Here is a 22,985-nt window from a genome sequence, read left to right as displayed (position 1 = left end):
TTAATAATAAAAGTTAAGTAAAAAAAGTCATGCATAAATGTTACATTTTGGTATTTTAGTGCATTCCTAGTGAAGTAATGCTAATATATACCTACACCGCTATAATGTATGTACCTTGACATGTTAGTGTGCTATAGCATGTATTTTATCTTTGAAAAATTATGAATGCTTCGTAGTTTCCTAGTAAATTCTATTATTACTTTTAAATAAATATATAAATTGAACTATCTTCTATTTTTATGAATGTTGCCAGAATTTGACTAAAATGTGGCTCTGATTCTTCTGTAGCAGCAGAATAGACTAGCATTTTTAGGCTATGATGACAAAGCACACATCTTTATTTGAAAGAGCATCCCTTTGACACACCAAGAGTTGAGTTTGCACAAAGTTAGGGGTGTTGTAAGCATTTGCTAGTTGCACAGAAGAATCGGCTTTGGTGCTCCCTCCCTCTCTCTCTCCCACCTCTCAGTGTGACTCTCCACAGAGCTGCTTCGGAGGCTCTGTAAAGTGGACCCCTTCTGTGATCGCATAGGCTGGGGAGTCCCGAGCTCATTTTTCCACCACTAACTACTCTGTCTAGATCCTCTTGACTTTTGGGGCCCATGCTAGGGAGCCTTGCCAGGCCAAGTTTCAGGAAAAGGCACTTTTTGGGAACTGCTGGGGAAATGAGAACACGTAAGAGGATTGAATTGTGAAATCTGTAAAAGGACTACGGCTCTTCTTTGCGGTTTCTTTTAGGCCTGCTCCTCAGTCTTTCTTTCCTTCTAATTCCTTGAAGTATTAGAGTAAAAGCTATTTTAAAAAGCAAAGATTCCTACTTGCACAGAGCTGATACAAGGCTGTGCTTAAATATGACAAAGATAAAAATATTCTTTTTTGTTCATTCGGGCTACTGTAACAAAAAAACCATAGACTGGGTGGCTTAAACAACAAACATTTATTTCTCACAGTTCTGGAGTCCAAGATCAAGATGCTGGCAGATTCAGTGTCTGGTGAGGACCCCCTTCCTGGTTCATAGACAGCTGTCTTCTTACTCTGTCCTGACATGGTGGAAGGTGCCAGAGAGTTCTCTGGAGTCTCTTATAGGATCACTAATCCTATTCATGAGGGCTCCACCCTCATGACATAATCACCTCCCAAAGTCCCCACCTTCAAATACCATCATCACATTGGGGGTTAGGATTTCAACTTGTGAATTTTGGAAGGGCACAGTCAGTCAGTCCATAATAGTGGTGCATAAGTACTTTCTATCATGTAATACAGTGCAAAAAATGTGGGAAATAATTTATGTGATTTCTCTTCTGAGTTGTGAAACATACGTACTAGTTCTACAAATTTATTTTGTTGCCATAACGGAGCCCAAACATTCCACTTTACATCTCCTATTGGCTTTTATTACAGTACTCAAAATTTTTTTTGCTTTCACAAAGTCGTGATTGGTGTGATTTTTATAAACTAAGTGCAGTGTACATTTTAATTCAATGGTTGGATAATTGAGAGTGAATGAATAATTATTGAAACGTAAAATTTTAGAACTTAGTACATGCAAGATCTTCTCTGGTTTACTTAATATTAAGAGAGGTCAGTGAAACTCAAAATCATTTCAGTGACTTCCCCAAGATCACTTAATTTATGGCAGGCCAAACCAGTTGATATATCAATACAGCTATTAGTATAGATACTTAAATATTGGCAACAATTAAGGTATTCAGAATATAAAGCTGTAATTTACTAAACAATATTATAGTGCACACAATATCTCATATATAAAATTTCACAGAAAATGGACACTTTTGTATAGGCTGCAGAAGGATAAGGGCTAAAAGCACTTATTATTATCAGCCTCTCTTTTTTCTGATGTCCATTTAGCACATTTCTTTTCACAGGCTTCACAGATTGAGAAATATAGATTCTCTAAGTGAGCATTTCCCTTGATTTCTATTACTCATTTCTTAACGTTAGGTTCTAGTTGTGTCGAATTTTATTATAAATACAATTATCATAGAGCTCCATTGATCTTTTTGTTTTATTTTAATTTGAACTCCCTATTAGCTTTTCTTCTGTTGGAAAAAATAAATCCTCCTGTATCTATGCTGGCAATTACCAAGGAAGTCCGAATCCTTTCAAATGGTGCTTAGCATTTTGAAGCATAAGAGGTATAATATCCAATTTTTCAATTTTGAGGGTTATAATGATAGTTCTGTGACTACAGAACATTAACCCAAAGTATACTTACATTTCATTAAGTATCTAGGTCATATAGAAGCATATTGCTGATACTTTCTATCTTAATGGATTACAAAGGGGAAAACAATTTGGGGTTCAAAATTAGAATTCTGAAGATAGTGAAGCATGTTTCTAAGAAAATGCAAGTATTCAGTGTCAACGTTGTAATGAAAATTTTCTATCAAAACTATCATCAATTTTCAGTTCTGTACTTTTTATCTTTCTTATCACTAGTTTCTACCTCACTATTTTTTTTGGTATGTCAGTGCATTTATAAATATGAACATTACAATAAAAATAATAAAGGGGGCTTCATAATCTTCTTCAGTCAATATGATTCAGTAGAATTTAGATATTTCAATATGAATATTGCCCTCAGACGCATTTTCCCAAGACACTATTTTGACCAGATATTTTCTTTTTCAGGATTTATATTGCTCATCAGATCGAATTTAAACATGTGTCAGATTTTCAAGATCCTTCATAATCTGTGTAATCCTAATTAAATTTATTCCATATTCATAAGTGTAGTGATCTTTGTGTTTAATTTTAGATTAATTCAGTAAACATTTATTGAAATATTACTATCATCTTCATTCTAATCTTTGCTTCTATGACTTTGCAATGCTAATCTTCTAGCTTAGATGGTTAAAAATAATCTTTATTCATTATTTAAGGCTTATTCATGAAGCTCCGTTAGTCTATTTCATTCTACTATGTACCCACTACTAACAACCAGGCACATACAACGCAATTTTTTTTCTCTGAATTACTATTACAGTGTGTTACTTAACAACATTCTCCTGAATGACCTTGAATTGTGTCATGAATATGAACTTCTCGTAAATTCATTGTCAGTATTTATATTTTAATTCAGTGTGACCTCCAGTGTTTGGGTCACTTCAGGAAAATTTACTACTGTGAGAAATATGAGCGAAAACCAACAATCTTGAGTCAGGTTCTCTGAAACTACTAAAAGATGCAAAGTTTCACTCCACTCTTAAAAATGACCTGGAATATCTCCATAAAATTTTCTAAGTCTCATGTTGCTGATGAATGCATTTATTTGTTTATTTTTTCAATTTATAAAGCAAGAATAAAACAAGAATTAATGAAAAAGCAAGAGAAGAATTTAAATAGTATATAATGTCATGGTAGTTTAATGAATACCATTTAATGTAACTGGTTTCTGAATTGACGTAAAATCAGTTGATATACCTTTTGAAAAGCCTTATACTAATCAGGTATATAACTTTTCTTTCGTTATATGTAGTCATTGTGGTCATTTCTACAGCACAGTGTGATTTAGTTAACTAACTGGGAATGTAATACCTTCAGATCAGGTTTGGCATACCACATTTCTAACTATTATTCCTTTCCAGGAATGCAACCCACTGTAAAAAAAAGAGCTACATTTTATTTTGCCTTTCTTGGCACAGCTGAAATTTTCTGCAGACTTTATATAATTTTTCAACATATCTAGTGAGAGTTCAGGGAACCAGAAGTCCTGATAAGCTACCTGACTCGGTTGACATCAGATAAACTTGTCAAAAATATGTAATCTATTCTCCTGGATCCTGGCGCGTGTATTATCTGTCATGTAAGAGAGACTGTCATTTGTTCTACCTTTGGTGTGCTAGAATCATCCACTGGCTAACTTCAATTACTTTTTGCAAACAAAAACCTTTATTTATCCTGGTAATGTGTTTTTGTTCATTTCCAAAGTCTCAAGTAATTTGTTACATGAGACTATCTGGCAAGTTAAAAATAAATTCTTTAGATATGCTGATTAATTTCTTAAAGAACATCATGTTGTATCATAATGTTTCTTTATTTTAAAAATTCCTTTCTAGTTGAAAAAAATTAGTGCCAGACTGCCCCAGACATCCATTTTTAAAAGTTATTTTGTAAAATAAGTTTATAATATGGAAATTTTCCTTTCTTTATCTCAATGTCCATACATCATCACACCACTCATTATGACATACTGAATGCATTAATTAATATCTGTGGATGTGATTTGGAGGTTTTTCACATATTTGACTTTATAAAGAGTATGCACAAGACATGGGTGAGCTTGTTATCACTAGCTTCTCTTTTCTTCTGGCACCTCATACCATCTGTAAATAAGAAAAAGATCATAAGAGGCCACTAGGATGATTGAAATTGTTCTTCTAGAGAAAATCAGAAGATGTTTCACAGGTTGCTTGAAGAATGTCATCAACTTGTATGATTTGAGCATGGTCCAGTATTTTGTTTTAATATCTTCTTAAGAATAAATAAAAATGAGTTTATATATTATCCATGACTTTCTTCATCTTCAAACATTTGCATTGTATCCATTACATTTCCATGGCTGTTGTTGCCATGTGTCTATTCCCGGGTCATTCCATTTCCTCTCATTTCTTGACAGTTTTTGTTCCTTGGTCTCTATCACTCTTTTCCGCACTACTCCTCTCTCAGTTCCTGGCAATTGCAGTATATGTGTGAGAGAGCCTTCTAAAGACCAGTTCCTTGTCCTTCTCTCCTCCCATGATCTTGTCCTACATATACTTCACCCATTGACTTCCAATCAAATCCTTGATAGTATCATAGCCTATAACTGCAGATCCTGTATAACCTAATTCATACATCCCCACCTGACTACCACTTCTACTTATATTTCTGGCTTACTTCCTCTGCTACCTGCTAATATCCAATATTCCTTTATTTAATTTTTTTTTAACTTTGTGTTACGGAAATTTTCAAAAATAGAGAGAATAGTATATAGAACCCTTATGTAACATCAACCAGCTTCAACAATGATCAATTCATTGCCAATTTTGTTTCATTTATTATAATGTGAAGTAAATACAAAGCAATGTATCATTTCATCTGTAACTGTATTAATATGTATATTTAAAAGATAAACATATCTTTTATTATATTACTATCAACATAAAAAATTAACAGTTCCTTAATATCTAACCATCCTTTAACCCCAGCAAGACCTTGAGTTCATAGATCCCACTCCCAGTTCACTGCCTCTCACATTCATGACATCCTCCTTCCTCTCTTTATCTAGTTTCAATCCCGTGGTCAATCATTTTAGCCACTCCACATTACATACACCCTCAGTTCCACTTCCTTCTCTCCCTTTGTTATAGTCTCATGGCCAGAACTACATCCATGGTTAAATCAAACTCTTTGCCTGCCCCATGCTTGCACCCCTGCAGATGAACAAAGTTGGAGAATAACTCACAACCATGTTGATTGGTCTCATTTTAAATTTATGACTTGGTGAGTCCTTAATGCTTCCTGCAATCATACTATATTTCTGTAGTCTATTCCTTTTCCTACCATCCTAGATAAAATTGAAGCATTCAGAAGAGAACTTCCACATCTGCCCTTCCCCCAGCATCTGCGCCCTTATACTTGGCCTTCTGGATTGACATTACAGATAATCTTTTACTGGTCTTTCTTCTATGTGCTCTAATTACTTTACTTTTGTCCTAGATCCTATCTCTTATTGCCTACTCAAAGACATTGCTCCAGAAATTCTCTTCTTCCCCACCCCACCTCCCACCATCTCTTGCATCATTAATTTTTACTCTTTATTGGAGCATTTCATTAGCATACAGACATGCTGTTATTTCTCTCATCTTAAAACAAAACAAAAATTACAACTTCCCTTGACCCAGCTTCACCCATAGCTACCTCTCCATTTCTCTGCTTCTTATTTTATTGAAATTACTCAAAAAGAGTTGCCTGTACCTGCTGTTTCCACTATCTGTCCTCCCATGCCTTCTTAAACCCCTTCCAATAAGGCATTTACTCTTACGTTCCACTAAAACTACACTTGTGGAAGTCATCAATAGCCTGTATGTTACTAAATCTAGTGAATTCTTAATCCTTATGTTACTTGGTAACATAAGGATTTGTGTAGGGTTTGACACACTTGAGTACACCCTCCTTCTTGATATACTGTCTTAACTTGGCTTCTGGGTTGCCACTTTCTCTTAGTTTCCTCAGTCTCCTCTGCTGGTACCTCCTCTTGTCCAAAGGCCCAGTCCTTGGTCTTCTTTTCTATTTGTTAAGTCTCCCTTGGTGATTTGGATTTAATTGTCATCTTTACACCACTGACATCCAGTTGACCTCTCTGGCCGAGACTTCTCTACTCAGCATTCCACTTGGATATCTAGGCCCCTCAAACTTAGCTTGCCTTTTTATTCTCCTACCTAAAATTTAGTGTAACTGTATTCTTCCCTATCTCAATTGAGGACAATTCACTCCTTCGGGTTGGTGAGGCTAAAAACTTTAGAGGCATCCTCTTTTCCCCCTTTTTCTCTCATATCCCACATTCAATCCATTCAGAAGTTCTTTGGGCTCAGACATATCCGGTATCTGACCATTTCTCTTCATCACTGATTGTGACTAGGACCAGGACCATCTGGTCCTAGCCACCATCACCTCCCACTTGAATTGTTCCAGTAATTCTAATTGCCCCTCCGTTTCCACCTTGGCTCCTACTCTTAAAGGCTGTTCTTAACACAGTAGCCAGAACAATCCTTTTCAAACATAAATCAGATCATATTTTTACGTCAACTTAAAAGCATCTGATAGCTTACAATCTTATTCAGGAAAAAATGCTGAAGGCTTTATAATGCCTTCAAGGCATTGTGATTACCCTCTCTGTTTCTCATTTCGTTTCCACTATCTCCTTGCTGTTTCTTGAACATGCCAGGCGTGCTCCTGATGTAGGGCCTTTGCACTGCTGGTTTCCTCTGCCTGGAACACAATTTCTCAAGATGTCCATGTTGATGACTTCCTCAATTCCTTTTATTTCTTTGCTCAAAGGACACTTTCTCAAAGAGACTTACCCTCAAAGCCCTAAATCTCTCCTTCTTGATTTCCAGGGACCCATGATCCCCCCTTACTCTCCTCTATTTTTACCCAGTAAGCTTATCGTCTTATAGCTTATCACATATTGATCTATTTATTATATTTATTGCATATAGTTTCTTCCCCCACTAGAATGGAAACTTCACAAAGGGCAGGGATTTTGTTCTTGTCTGGTGCATAGTAGGTGGTCATTTGAATGATTTCCCCTTGTTTGAGCCTTATCTCACTCACATTGCTTCTCAGAGTCAATAATGGTTCTGTTTCCAATAGTTGACCTGGACTATCTCCATTTTAGGGACATGTTCTTTAGAATATTTATCTCTGCATTTACCTTTTTAATCATATCGCCTTTTTTGTTCATTTTTTTCTTTTGCTTATTCTGTCTGCTAAGCTAATTTTAGGCACATGTATTTAATTTTCTGGTCTTCAAGTCTTATACCCTTTCTTGTCTTTGGCCCAGTCTTAGCTATATTTCTATTTCTAGATTTTTTTCCTCTGTCCTAGTTCCCCAAGACTTTTATTCTTAACAGCTAGTTCCACAAATCTTGCTTATCCCTGGAAATGTTTCCCCATGGAAAATTGTAGCAACGATTTCCACCTTCCGTCGATCTGTCCCCTCCATCTACCCTATAGACAACCTTGCTATACATGATTCGAATTTGCCCTTCACACAATAAACTACTGAAAAGCAGATTCCCTTTGACTTAACGCTGGTATGAAATTACTTAGTTTACAAATCTGTATACAGTCATTTGTTTATTTCCAATATACTTTTTATCTTCTATTTTAGAAAACTGCACAAATATTTATGTATACATTTATATGTATTTTGTATTTAATCATTTTCTATTTTATCCAGTTTTTACTGAAAGCAAGCAATTTCTATTGGGTCTCTAAAATTGTTTCGTATTCTTACCTTTAACAGGTTATTGCTTTAGTGATGGATATGTTTACAGATGTGGACATTTTCAAAGAAATAGTGGAAGCATCAACTCGAGGGATATCTGTATACATTCTGCTCGATGAGTCCAACTTTAATCATTTCCTAAGTATGACTGAGAAACAGGGCTGTCAACTTCAGCGTCTCAGGGTAAGAATTCCATGTGTTGTTTTTTTTTTTAAGTATTTTGTGTACCGTTTTTATCTCAGCTGAATTTAAGGCATGTTAAACTGTATTACTCCAAGTGTAAAACAGAAAAATATGTATATATTTAAGGTGATATAATGATCGATTACAGAAGGGTCCCCTTGTACTTTTCGGAATGTGACTGAAAACATACATCTTCGTGATGATTTTATCTGGTGCTTTTCTTGATGGTGGGGCACTTAAGTTTCTGAGTTAACTTTGCTGCCCGTCATAATTAATGCTTCAATTTTGCATGTGCAACCTTGAAACTGCTGACTCGAGTGATTCTTTCATTCAGTAGATGTTGCTTATCACAAACATTTGGCGTAATGTTTTCAGTTACATTTGACTTTTTAAAAGAAGAGTGTCTTTCAATTTTAGTTATTTGGCATCATTCTACTAAAATCTAAAAGGATCTCTTGCAGTAGGACCCTAAGTGATTCATGAAACCATTCTGTATAAATGAAAAGTAATATCTCCTATTTAAGTTATGTTAAAATACATATTTTAAGTGACTATTTCCCTTGAGTATTTCTTTTTTGGGTGACGTTTCAAAACTTGCTTCTCGTTATTGTTTTTTGTTATGTGTTTTTAAAAATTATTTCAAGTATGGTTGTTTGGTATTAAGGTTTTATACTGACATATATTTTACTTTTCAAAATATCCCCTTTCTAAGCATAATATTTACCTTATATTTACATATAATTCTAGAATATTCGAGTGCGGACCGTAAAAGGCCAAGATTATCTTTCAAAAACAGGAGCAAAATTTCATGGAAAATTGGAACAGAAATTTTTGCTAGTGGATTGCCAAAAAGTTGTGTATGGTTCTTACAGGTAAGATTATTGCGTTTACCTCCAGTCTTATCAATCATTTGTAGAATTTTTTGTTTCAAATTTCAGTGGAATCTGTGTAGAGCCTGTGCCTCTAAAGAACATTAGGACACTGGGCAAGTCACATAACTTCCTTGGGCTTCAAGTTCTTCATCCCCAAAAAGTGGGGGTTGACTACTATCTCAGGTTTCTTCCAGCTGTATAATACTATAAGTGTTTTTACTCATGAAAACAGTATGTAGTATGGACTTAATAACAATTGTTCATAAAAATAGAAGCTGTTTATCACTTTGAAGAACGTGTTGAAGGGATTGTTCTTATTTTAGTATTCCTAAGAATCTGATAATTATCGTGTGGTCACTATAGTGCTAACAAGAAGGCATTTAAGAGTCTGGCTATTAAAAATGCCATGGTCGACACTAGACAAGATTACTGAGCCCCAGAGGCTCCTCTCTGGCATCTCTCAAGGCTACCACTGGTGGAATATCTACTCTGTTCAAGCTTGGCTCTTACATATTTCATCCCCAGTCTTTATGACTTATCTGCAAGGCAGTTGTTTTCCTCTACATTTTATCAATGATAAAACTAAAGAGCCGGAAGGTTAAGTGACTTGTCTAAAACCCCACAGCTGAGGACCAGAGGCAGTCCAGGGCTGGCAGCACAGTCCGGGTCAGGCTGGCTCCAGAGTACAAATGCTGCCCTAACAACCCCCTTATAAATCCCAGCACCAGCCCTGAATGGGGTACACAGTGAGGCTGTATCAACAGGCAGATAAAAACATCAACAAATACATGTGAACTGCTAGGTCACCAGGCCAGAGTAGACTCATTACTGAAGATAAAGGGAGGAAGCCAGGAGAGCTATGGATGTGAACAGGACAGTGTGAGGGGAACCTTTCCCTCTTCTCTTAAGGGTTTAAAACATCCACCAGAAAGAGGCAGCGTGTTGAAGTGGACAGCTGTGGGCAGGTTACTTAACTTGGTTGTAATTTAGTTTGCTCCCCTGTAAAATGAGTATCATTGTAGAACCTACCTCATGTCATGGTTGTAAGAATTAAATGAGTTAATGCATCCAAGGCTCCTAATGTTAGCTATTATTTTGGGCCTGTTTTAACTGTTAGTATTTGCTAGCTTTCTCTTTAAGCTCAGGGACCCTTTTTTGAAAATGCTGTTTGGAGTTCTAAAGGGAAACTTGTTAAGAGCAGAAATTACAACTAGTGCTTGAAATTAATGAGTCCTTTTAAAGACTCATTATATGTGTATGTATTTGTTCAGACCCACTTGGTTTTAGAGGGTTTTTAATTGCAATTTTAATTAAAATTGGGACTTCACTTGACTTGTAATATTGTGTTTATTAGTTAATCTCATCATAATGAATGCTTTCTCACCTCAACTTTGTTTTGCTACCACTAGGTATTACTAGGTACTATAAGTTGAGATGACTGTGGCTGCGTTACTTTAGAACTGATGCTGGGAAAAACAAACACAACAGCAACAAAAACTTTTTATCTCTCTATCTTTATCGTAAGCCAGAGGCAGTATTTAAATTATTATTTATGGAAGTGAATATAGAATGCCCAGGACCACAGATTATAAAAATTCAGCTAAACTATTATCTAACAACTCTATGTTCTTTATTATTTCATGTTAATTTTAAGTATACTTCTTTAAATAATTAATGGTTGTCAGCTCTTGTCATTTTTGCTTTTTCTGACTAATTATCATGGACTTTTCCTGTTGGTAACAATATTCTAACAGGATTTGATGGAACAGTTATGAACCAGTCTTCATAGAAACTGGCTAAAAATATTTACTTCTTTTTGGTTATAAACAGCCTTGGCCTCTCATATTCTAGTATTGCCACTGTTTTACTCATAGGCAAATTCAAAATGCCTTTTTCTTTAATTCAAAATTCTTTGTCATAAAATGTCTTCATATTCTAAATTCCCAGCATTTTTAAAGAGGCCTTGTGTCTGTACCCAACATAGTCACACATTGTGTGACAGATCACTCATCATGATGATGGTTTTATCAGGAAAACACAACAGGTGTTTTGCCGTATCATGATACTAACATTGATGAGATAAAACACTTATATACTGTATATCAGAGTGTGTAAATCAAATTTTGAATTGGATACCTTCATTTGAAATTGTCATATGAAAATCTGGAAGATATTTACTATTGTCCACAAATTGACTGACAGAATTTTATAAGCTTTTATTTTTTAAAATCTTATGATCTCTATAAAAGTTACTTTCAAAAGTCAAGTTTCATTGAAGTTGTTGGCTCCAAGGTGCCGTCTTTGATCAGACTTGAAAATTGTCACATTTAAAGATCCATGCTACAACCAGTGTGTTGTTGCTACTTTCACTCCATAAACCTCACTTTCTAACCCCCAGCCAGGAACTCAGAGTTTTTGAGCCACTATTTAACATGTGAATTTATAACCACATTCCTCATTTCATGACTAATGTATGACAGTGTGTTTGGAGGGTGTGAGAGTAGTAGGTTAATTTCATTTTTTATCCAAGTAAATATATGCACATATTCTTAAAAATCAAATATGACTAAGAGATATGCAACACAAACAATAGTTTTTGTTCTCTGTCTCTATCTACTCTTGGTTCCTGACCTCCAGATGCAATTATTTAATTCTTTTAACTAGTTTTTCTGATACTTATTCTGTTCTCTTTATAAGTATGTGTTTATACTGCTATTTCTCTATTTATCACTTTTAGATATGACCTCTTGACTTTATATTATGATAATTGAGGCATTATATTTCCTACCCACTCATATCCACTTACCCTCCTGGTCCCCATTCACTCAATACAGTTTTACCGCAATTTTTTGGTTAAATGAGAAGTGTGGGTTTACATTACTGAAATTGTGTCAGAATTGATCATTGATGAGCCATGCAGTGATTTATGACGTTTCCTTTTTTGTATAAAGTGAATAAGGACCATTTTGCTTTGTTTTTATTCATTGTCTTTGTTTTCTATTTATCTATTGATATTTCTTTTCCTGTTGAGTCTGCAGATTTCTTGGCACATGAACAACTTTTCCAAATGCTCGTTTACTACCAACAATCTGTGATGTCCAGTCCGGACTAGCAGGTCTTTCACCTGGAGCTCAGCTGGGGTCCTGGTGTTTCCCGTGTTCCTGCATTGTTTGAGCCACAGTTTCCCATTTTTAATCCTGTATTTTTTCTCATTTTTGTTTCCAAGTCACAGTCTTTCTCCCAAGTTTGCTCAAGAACACTTTCCATCAGCATGGGATTTTTTTTAAGTGCAAAAATTCATTATTTTAGGTGATTTATGGCTTAACTGGGGATAGAACTCTAAGTTGAATAATTTTTCCTCAGAAGTGGAAGGCATTGCCTGCAATCAAAATTGCTGTTGAGAAGTCTCAAACAATTGTTATTCCCATTCTTTTCATATAACTTTTTTTTTTCTTTCTGGAAACTTCTAGAGTTTCTTTTTTATTCCCCACTATTCTCAAATTTATTATGATGTTTCTAGGTCTAGGCTTTTTTTCATTTGTTGTTCTGGGCAATCCAAATACTCATGTCTTTCAATTCCGGGAAGTTTTCTTATTTATTCTTTGATAATTTCTTCTTGTGTTCAACTTGATTGTCTGTCTCTCTGGAATTATTATTAACTAGATTTCTGCTCCCATTGTGTTTTTTTCCTCCAATTTCATCCAGGGGTGGGGGGCATTATGCTTCCTGGGGGATTTTCTCAATTATATCTTCCAACCCTTCTATTATAACTTTCTTTTTAAATTTTGCTGTAAAATATTTTGAACATCTGCTACTTGCACCATTTACATATCATCCTGTTCATGTTTTATAGGTGCATTATTTTCTCTCTTTATTTCTTTGACGATACTTATTATAGTTTTTGTGTGTGTTTTTTTAAATGTATTCTTATTTGTTCATTTTCTCTGTTTCCTCCAGCTGCCTTTTTCCTGTTTGTTTTGGTCTCTGTTTTACTTTTAAGCTTTTAAGCTTTATAAGCTATCTTCTAAACTTCTAATGTTTGTCGGTCTTTTACTATGTGTTGATATTTAGAGACTATAGAGCTTATTGGAAATTGTGTGGGAAATGCTTATCAACAGTTGAGTTTATGGCACAGCGGTTGGCTGGGATCCTGGCAGTTTTACAGGAAGATCCCTAAATGTCAGTATAAATAGCTCTTTTATCTGGGCTATTCAGTGTTTCCAAAGAATAATCTCTATATTGAATATATACAATTGAATGTCTTCCTGTTACTTAAAATTATATTACGGTATTATATTCTGATTTACCAAAGCAGGGAAGCTTTTCCAATTGCAAAATATTCACCAGTACCATTATCTTCTCAGTTTCCTAAGCTCAACACCTGGAGGTTATTTTTATTTCATATCCTATGCACATCCTTTATGACGTACAGATATTCTGATTCTTTCTTCTTGTTACTGGCTCAACATTTTTACTGATTGTCCAATTTCTACTCTGGTTTGGGCTCTTATCATCTTATTCCAACTACTTAACTCATCCTAGTAAATTCAGTCCCTCGTCTTTCAAGTCTATACTGCAAATAGCTATTAGAAAAAGTCATTCCTCAAACATCTCTTTTTATTATAATTTATCCAAATTTGGAAACAAATCCTATACAACCAAACTCTCTGCTTTGCTTTCAAGATTTTCTCCACTAGTTCATACATCTCTTATATAGCTTCTTTACTTCAGCTGAATATAATTTGTTTTCTGTGTTCAACTGAAACATGGCCATCATTGCTTCCTTCCTTTTTCCGTGTTTCTTCTTCCACACAAATTGTCCTCCCACACTTTTCATATCTGAACTTCTGGGTATCTAGTCTCTGTCAAAATACTGCTAAACTTTCACTGTCTCCAAGGATTTTCTCATATTTGATAGCTGACTATTCATTTCTTTACTTGCTGTATCTAGCAAATTTTTTATTCATGTCTTCGGTTGGATTGAAAATTCCTTCAATGATTCACTTTTGTACCATTTCTTTTCAGTGAGCTGGTGGCCTGCTCATCTGTACTTAAAGTGCACCTCGTAAATATTCTTTTCATACCATGCATTCAATAAGCATACTGGATAAAATTAAGCATATCAGAATAGCAAGATTCTTAAGTTGTATACTGCCATTTATGATATTTTATGTTTTAAATTATTACTCTATGCATGCTTTTAATATTTTCATTTGCCTTTGTTGTTGTCTCCCCTGTAAAACAGTAAGCTTCTTCATTGTGGAGAATGTCTCTGTCTCCTTTTTTTTTTTGTATTGACCCCCATTATATCATCTACATTATTTGACACATAACACATTAGCAATTCCTTTTTCAGCTCAGTGACTCTGTATGTTACATTATCTAGATTTTTAAAAATCAGATTTAAAATTTTCTATGAAATTTCAAGATAACTGTCACCCAGAAACTCTAGGAAAGAGGTTAGAAGTTCAACAAAGTACTATAAAGTAGTTACAAACTTTAATTTCCTAGAAATTGTATTCTGTATTTAAAGAACTTAATTGGCGTTCTGACTGGCATGGTTTTTTCCTCATGGTTTCTGAGGACTCAGTTTACCAATCCTGTGTACACTGAGTGCAGTGAAGTGTGCCCTTTAGTGACTGAGGCCGCTGTCCACAAATCCTGTCTCTGTTTACACCTCCTGGCATCCTAAGTTACACTTACTGAGTAAGCCATGTAATACATACTGAGTAATACACACATGTATTAGCCAGACCTATCATGCATTATAATATGTTAGAACCAAAAGGAACTGGAGCGATTATGCTGTCCATGTCCTCAGTTTGGACATGAGGAAACTGAGGCCCAAGCTCATGTGGATAGATAGTTCTGCAGAAGCTAGGTCTCTCAACTTTTCCTCTGATACTAGCTTGCCTGCACCATTCCAGGATGCTACATGTGAAATATAATACCATTTTTTATTCCATAAAATTTTAGTAAACAGACATGCAAAATGCACAGCAGGCTTTTCTTTGGACTTCCAGAAAGTAGTGTAAGAAATTTTGGGCGGATTAAAAGTGAGGACTTGAGTTGCTTTGTTATTCAAAATAGGAACCTGGGAGTGGGGAGACATATGTATGGCAAGAATTTAATGATTGAAGATGTTCTAAATTATGGTAGCCAAGGAAAACAAACAAAAATACTCTTTTGTCAACACTAAATGACATTTGTTTTAGTAGAGCTATTATATTGTCATTAATCTTTTAATAGCAAAATTAAAATTTTCCAATTTTGATTGTTTTTTAGCTACATGTGGTCATTTGAAAAAGCTCACCTCAGCATGGTCCAGATTATCACAGGACAACTTGTTGAGTCCTTTGATGAAGAATTTAGAACTCTCTATGCCAGATCCTGTGTCCCCAGTTCATTCGCTCAGGAAGAATCAGCAAGGGTGAAGCATGGGAAAGCACTCTGGGAGAATGGCACTTACCAGCGTTCAGTTTCTTCATTAGCCTCTGTTTCCAGCCAAAGAAACCTTTTTGGTAGACAGGACAAAATGCATAGGCTAGATTCTAGTTACTTCAAAAACAGAGGGATATATGCCCTAAATGAACATGACAGATATAGCATAAGAAATTATGTATACAAACCTCATTTTGTTCCAAACTTTAATGGCCCGAATACAATCCGTCAGTGTCAACCCAGTCAGATGAATGAAAATTGGAAGAGGCATAGTTATGCTGGGGAACAACCAGAAACAGCACCATACCTGCTGCTTAACAGAGCTCTGAATCGAAACATTAATCCTCCTAGTAATTGGAAAAGGCCTTCAGATAGTCTCAGCGTGGCATCCTCATCACGGGGAGGCTATGCTGGCCACCATAACCCACCTGCCCAGAGTTTTGCTGATCGGCTTGCCCAGAGAAAAACAGCAAATCTTCCAGAAAGGAATTCAAATGTGCGGAGGTCTTTTAACGGGACGGATAATCATATTCGCTTTTTGCAACAACGAATGCCAACCCTTGAACACACCACAAAGTCATTCCTGCGTAACTGGAGAATTGAATCCTACTTAAATGATCATTCAGAAGCTGCACCTGATTCAAATGGATCCACTCTAGGTGACCGGTTTGAGGGCTATGATGGTGCTGAGAATTTGAAAGCCAATGCCCTTTATACTCATTCTCGGCTTCGTTCCTCTTTTGTGTTTAAACCAACTTTACCCGAGCAGCAGGAAGTTAACAGTTGTACAACCGGCTCCTCAAATTCAACTATCATTGGTTCCCAAGCAAGTGACCCACCTAAAGAGGGACCAGACAGCCCTACATGTGCACAGCATTTGACAGACAAACCCTTACCGGAATCAATCCCCAAGATCATGTTGCAGTCAGAGGCACCGAAAATGCACAACTTGCAGGTTCCCGAAGACCACTCAGCAGTCATAAACCAAGCTGCAAATGGCCATGCACAGTCAAACAACTATATATATACAACGTTGTGTGTAAATAAGCAGACAGAAAATCTAAAGAATCAACAAAATGAGAATCTGCTTAAAAGGCGAAGTTTCCCATTCTTTGACCACTCAAAAGCCAATTTAGATCATGGAAATAGTAAGCATTATGTATACAGTACACTTACCAGGAATCGAGTTAGACAGCCTGAAACACCCAAAGAGGATTTGCTGAAAAGTTCTAAAAGCATGCACAATGTGACCCAGAGCACGGAAGAGGAGACAGAGGTCATCAAGAGAGACCCTCCGAGTGGGACTGCTACCAAGTCCATTTCCATTGCTGCTTTGCTTGATGTGAATAAGGAGGAACCTAACAAGGAACTCACTTCAAAGAAGGAAGTTAAGGGTTCCCCAAGTTTTTTGAAAAAGGGATCTCAGAAGTTAAGGTCGTTACTTAGCCTTACCCCAGAAAAGAAAGAAAACCTATCCAAAAATAAAGCACCTGCCTTCTATAGAATGTGTAGTAGTTCTGACACCTTAGTTTCTGAGGCTGAAGAGAATCAAAAACCCAAAAAATCAGAACCAAAAGTTGATTCATCTCCTAGAAGAAAGCATTCTTCCTCATCAAACTCTCAAGGCAGCATCCACAAAAGTAAGGAAGACGTAACAGTGAGCTCATCTCAGGGGATAAATTCCCCATCCAATGAAAGTAATAAAATAATACCTTCTCCAGGTCCAGTTGAAGGCAAGTTCTTGGAAAAGGCAGGAGATGCCTCTGCCCCGAGATTTAACACTGAACAGATCCAATACCGAGATTCGAAGGAGATGAATACAGTTGTTGCTCCTGAAAGAAAACCAGCTTCTCCAAGGCTAAAGCCCAATGAGCTGCTAAGAACTCATTCAATTGACCGGCGCGTTTATAGTCGTTTTGAGCCGTTTTGTAAGATTGAAAGCTCTATTCAGCCAACAAGCAACATGCCAAATACTGGTATACACCGCCCAGAAGTAAAATCCGCAACTGTAGGTAATAGTTATGGCAGATCAAGCCCACTGCTTAATTACAACACTGGTGTTTACCACTCATATCAGCCAAATGAAAACAAGTTCCGAGGATTTATGCAGAAGTTTGGAAACTTCATACACAAAAATAAATGAAATACTGTAATTAAAAATAGATATTAAAATACAAAACAAATGTGGCTATAAATATTTGTTCAAAGAACATTGGGGACAGTTTTTCTAACATGCCAATAGATTTCTATAGGGGCAGAATTTGGTGTGTGATGGGTATGTTTACTCACATACTAATGTACAGTAAAGTTATTGTTCTGTGTGATAAAGTTAGCTGTGCTTAATTACACCATAGATGGGATGTCTCTATAAACACATGATTTTTAAATAGTAATGGTAAAAAAATGTAATTCAATTGTTTTCTTCAGACCGAAGATCTTCTTAAATCTTAAATATAAACTTCAGTGGAGAGATGGTGTATGGATTTTAACCATTCATTCTAAAGTCTTTCCTTTTAAAAAAGAATCATAATCCTCTCAGTCACCCTTTATAATATATCTTCTTGGGGTTTTCATATCTTAAAATTATGAGAAAATAGACTGAGGCCTTTTTGGTTTTTAATTACCTTTAAATTCTACAGGATAACTTTTCTATTTCATTAATGTTTTATTAATTTTCTTGTGGAGTATATACAGTTGGTTGGGCAGCCACAGCTGCCATTTAAACTATAGCCCAGCACATTTTTTACTTTGCCTGAGGTGTTTGCAAAGTATCAGCCTCACATAGTACAAGTACATCATAGGAATTTATCTTCCCAATACTTTGAAAACCATCCAGGATGTGCTTCTCTCTACTCTGGACCAAGGGAGCCTGTACTCTATTTACCCATCAGCTGCTGAACTTTTATCGCTCTTTCTTCCTTCAAACTTATTGCAGGCCAGCAGGAATTTGGAAAAAGTGAATTATTCCTCTCCTTTTTCTAATATAAAAAAGGTTTTTAGAAATGTAAACTTCTGCATAAATTTTTATCTTAGATTAGGATAACAATGCTTAGGTGTTTTGCTTGCAAAATTCTTTGCTCTTTTTTAAGCTGTGCCAAATACGGGGTGACGGCATAGTGTTTTCATAATGGTACCATGATGAAAATGAGAAGTCATCCTTGGCCTAGTTCTTCCATGACCGTGGGGCCTGGTTGAAAGTTTTAAATCTTTCCCTATCTTAATTTGATGATGATATTCAGATCATAAGATACTCCTTGCCTTTCTTGGAGTAATGAAATGAAAGCTCCATATCCATTATAGAGACTTTAACTTGGCTTTACTTCTTCCACAAAGAACAGAATTCAAGAAACAATGTATCATTTGAGAAGTGTGAAGTGTTTCTGTAATACTTTAAATATATTATTTAACACCTAAGTTGCTATAGGGGGCAGTATGTTGTTTTAAAAATTCAAGATTCAATCAAATATTAATATTTATGCCATGAAATAATTAAAATAATGGCATTAAAATGTCTGTGTCATTAAAATGATTTTCCATAGTGTTTAAAAACCATGATAAGAAACATGACAGGAGAAAACATGGCAGTAAGGAAAAGAAAACCAAACATTTATTGAGCACTTATTATAGACGGGGTCTTGAACTGGAAACTAAAGTCCCCACAACAATATTTTGTGGGTACCATTGTCCTCATTATTCACAGATGATGATTGAGGTGATAATTGAGACATTGAGACTCAGAGAGGGAATGCCCCAAGTCATGTAACTAATAAGTAGCGATAGTAAAGTGTCTGTAACATTCTGTCACATTACATTACCTCCCAACTGTGTTCAAACTGCCTCGTCCAAACTATTGAGAATTAAATAAGAGAACATTTATATTTCCTAACTCAACAGCAATCAACTGAGAAAGGTTTAGTTGAATTCCACTAGACAACAAGGACACACAGGGCTTAAAATAATCATAGTAGGTGAGATTAGGAGATTAAATGGAGATTAATTTCTGAATGTAACATAGCAGGCCAGTTTTAATTGCTAGGCAGCCATTTTGATCTCCTTCCTGTTGACCTGTGACGAGAGGAAGGGAAAGGGAACCATAAGTGAGTTGTAACCTGCTTCTGTGCTAGAGAAAGGAAGGTTAGGAAGCTAGGCAGGGGATGGAGCTCAATGTTAAATACATTATCTTATTAAATATTCACAATAACCCTGGGAAGTAAGTACCTCCATTTTGCAAATGAGAAAACTAAGCCTCAGAGAAGTTACGTGACTTTCCAAGAGTTACACAGCTCTGAGTTGGTACAACTGGGGTTTGAACACAAAAGCCTGTATTTTTAATACTGTACCACACCATACCTTGCTGGCTTCTACTCCACTATGCTTGAGGAAACTTCTTTGAAAGTAGTTGTCTCTGTCTTTTGCACTCTCTTTACAAATTGCAGAAATATACCAGTAACTGTACAGCAATAGCGTTTTATAAACACAAATCCAGAATATAATATTCAGTTTCACATCATTCATAAAAGTAGGGTTTAAAACTCCTGTTATAACATAGGGAATTCCCAAGTACTACAACATGGGATTTTATTGTTTCTGAAAGCTAAGTATAATAGGTTGGACATTTTGCGCACTTCTTAATAAATTAATAGCATAAAAAGAAAACTTTGAGAGGGAACAGTCATTTTTCATAGGAAAGGTAGCCAAGGATATTTACAAAAAATCTGAATTTAAAAAAAAAACCTTTGGAATGTGTATTTCCTTAGATAAGGAATTCAGTTGCAATAAGAAAAATGTTTCTAATTGTTAGTGGGTTAATATTTAGAGTCATCTGGAAATCGTATGATCTTCACAGATTATTAAAAAGCATTAGAATTGGGGTCCAATGAGTGAAAGAGATTTTTCACTTTGCTCTTACAAAATTCACTTCTGTAATTTCCTTTACCCATTTACAGCAGGCAGAACCCACAGTTAACCAAACCAGACTGACTTCACTATTACTCACTCTCTGCTGGTGTTAGATGGAGCATCTTTCAGAGCTAAGGGGATAATGGGCTACTTGTGGTTAGGCAGCTCTGAAATTCAAAGTCCTGAAATTTAGAGCAATGTAACTTTAAAGCTGAATTTACAGCTAGAAATTAAGACTAGAGTTTTAATTTCAGAAAACTACATAAAGGCTTTTGTACAGCAACTGCCATCATTTTTGGAAACGTAGATAGCTTTTCAATAGTTCTTGAATTCCTCCTTCCCTGATGGCATTGGGCAATGCGGGATGCTTTCTTTCACCCACCTGTAATGGATAGCTTAGACTTGCACAGCAGATTAATTTTCCTCTGCCTTTTTTCTTTGATTATTTTCCTTCACTTTTTTTCATCCAGAAATATCTGTATGTCAGAATCTATACATAGTAAAGTTCCAAAGTTTCTGCAGCTGAGAAACTCCTCAGGGTTAAGACTGAGCTAGTACATAATACTTCAAATAATTTACTCAGATTTTAAGTTTTAAACAGACACTACCAAACTTCATGGATGTTATCACTTCAAGCAATATACTTTCTTTCTTTTTTCTCCCCATATTAGTATTGGTGGAAAGATAATATCACTTAAATGTACTTTCATATTAAAGTTTGGTAAGGCAACTTTTACTCTACATACTACATTAGTTTCTAAGGAGAAACTCAAGAAAATAGGTACGAATTCAAAGTAGTTCTTTGCAGATAGCTTCAGAATAGTTTAAGTGCCTGTATCCTACACGTGCTGATATCCCTCTATAGTAATGGTTGGGATTAGCCGCAATTCTGACATGGTGTATTGAGGTATGGGTATATGTGGGCAGTCTACGTTTGTGGAAGGAATATCTTGTTTCATTAAGATGACATCTACTCTAATCCAGATAAGCAAGGAAGAAGGTTGAACTCTGGCTGCATTGAACTTGAACTTTACTCAAGATTATCTGGTTATTCAACTATTATTCCACAGATATTGGTCTTTCATGAGTATCTGTTGATTCTTAAAGTGCCTATGGCTAACAACGTAAAGTAGAATCATTGTTTCACGTTAACTATTGTGTGATGCTGTTTAAAACAAGAAAAAAACGTTTATCATAATATTCAGTTTGGTTCTAGAATATTTAAAACAAAAAGGATGAAATTATGAACCGAAGAGTCAATTTTTTATATGTATACAATGTTAGCAAAGAAATATTCTTCCAAATCAAGTTGTTTTTAGATTTAACAAATAAATATTAAATAATTTTGTACAAATATCAATATATTGTAACGTGTTTATTTTTTATTTGCATACACTGGATTTCTCCATGTAAGCTCATGCTTTCACTTAGTCATTATATCATGAATTTAGATTTTTATACATTTCAAAATATTTCTCTATGAATTTTGAAATCATAGCTTAAACACTTTTGGTTTTATTTTGATTAGCAATTATATTTCATACAATTATTTATCCATATTTGATATCCAGTGACAATACTCTTCAAAATCATATATACTCATTCTCTTTATTTCTATTTCTACTGGAATATAGTAGTTATTTTAAATAATTTGTGACTTTGAAAAATAGAGAATCTATTTCATTAGGAAAATTGGTAGCTGCATTTGGATAACTTAGTAAAATACTCTAAAGGTGCATTTGTATTAGATCACTTAGTGACATTAAATAACCTAGAGTTTGAAAGTTATTTAAAACTCAAAATGCAATTTCCTTAGAAAAAACCATATCCCTTATATCACAGAATAAGATGCAATTGAAATACTGTATATTGGGAATTAAATAGTGTCCTTTTAAAGGCAAATTTGATTTTTAAGTATAATTTTAAATAGTTAAGTAAAAACAAATTTTGATTTTTTTTGTCCATTTGCCATAAATGCTGATGTGTGAGAAAAACTTGGTTCAATGGGATAGTAAGGGAAATAGATAAGGTTTTACTTTTGTGGCCATCCTAAAGAAAACTTATTAATAGGCTCAGCTGATTTAAGGAATCAAAGACCATCCATCCTGAGGTAATTGGGCTAGGTAATGATGCAAGGGCATTAAAAAGAGTTACATGCGTGGGGCCAGCCGGTGGCGTAGTGGTTGAGTTCGCGCGCTCTGCTTCAGAGACCCGGGGTTTGCAGGTTCGGATCCCGGCCCCGGACCCAGCACTGCTCATCAGGCCACACTGATGGCAACCCACATAAAAAGTAGAGGGAGATGTGCACAAATGTTAGCTCAGGGCCAGTCTTCCTCACCAAAAAAAAAAAAGAAGAAGAAGAAGAATTAAATGTGTATCCTGCCTGGGGAAAAGACTCATATGAGGTGGAATTACCTGAGCTGAAAGCAGTAAGAAACAGAAGCAAAAGATATGCAAAAGAAAACTCGAGTTAACAAAGAAAAGTATAACAGGTCAAATTTGACATTTCTGCCTTAACAATCTGTTTCAACAATCTGGGTCATTTATTTGTTTAACAGTCATACTGGGAACCTATT

General features: G+C 35.4%; 1 protein-coding gene across 2 annotated transcripts in view; it reads left to right on the top strand.

Moving 5' to 3' along the window:
• The window catches only part of FAM83B (family with sequence similarity 83 member B), a 79,441-nt gene extending 57,678 nt beyond the window's left edge, over positions 1-21,763 (top strand). For both annotated transcript variants that reach the window (XM_058554134.1, XM_058554132.1), the window contains exons 3-5: positions 8,033-8,197; positions 8,945-9,069; positions 15,355-21,763. In XM_058554134.1, coding sequence (XP_058410117.1) covers positions 8,033-8,197; positions 8,945-9,069; positions 15,355-17,653 — 2,589 coding nt within the window. In that variant the 3' untranslated portion in view covers positions 17,654-21,763. The remainder of the gene's footprint in view (positions 1-8,032; positions 8,198-8,944; positions 9,070-15,354) is intronic.
• The last annotated feature ends 1,222 nt before the right edge of the window (positions 21,764-22,985 follow it).

The sequence above is a fragment of the Diceros bicornis genome, chromosome 14 (assembly GCF_020826845.1).
Source record: "Diceros bicornis minor isolate mBicDic1 chromosome 14, mDicBic1.mat.cur, whole genome shotgun sequence".
Taxonomy (NCBI): domain Eukaryota; kingdom Metazoa; phylum Chordata; class Mammalia; order Perissodactyla; family Rhinocerotidae; genus Diceros; species Diceros bicornis.
The sequence above is the reverse complement of the archived record's forward strand: the minus strand, read 5'-3'. Positions and strand labels throughout refer to the sequence as shown.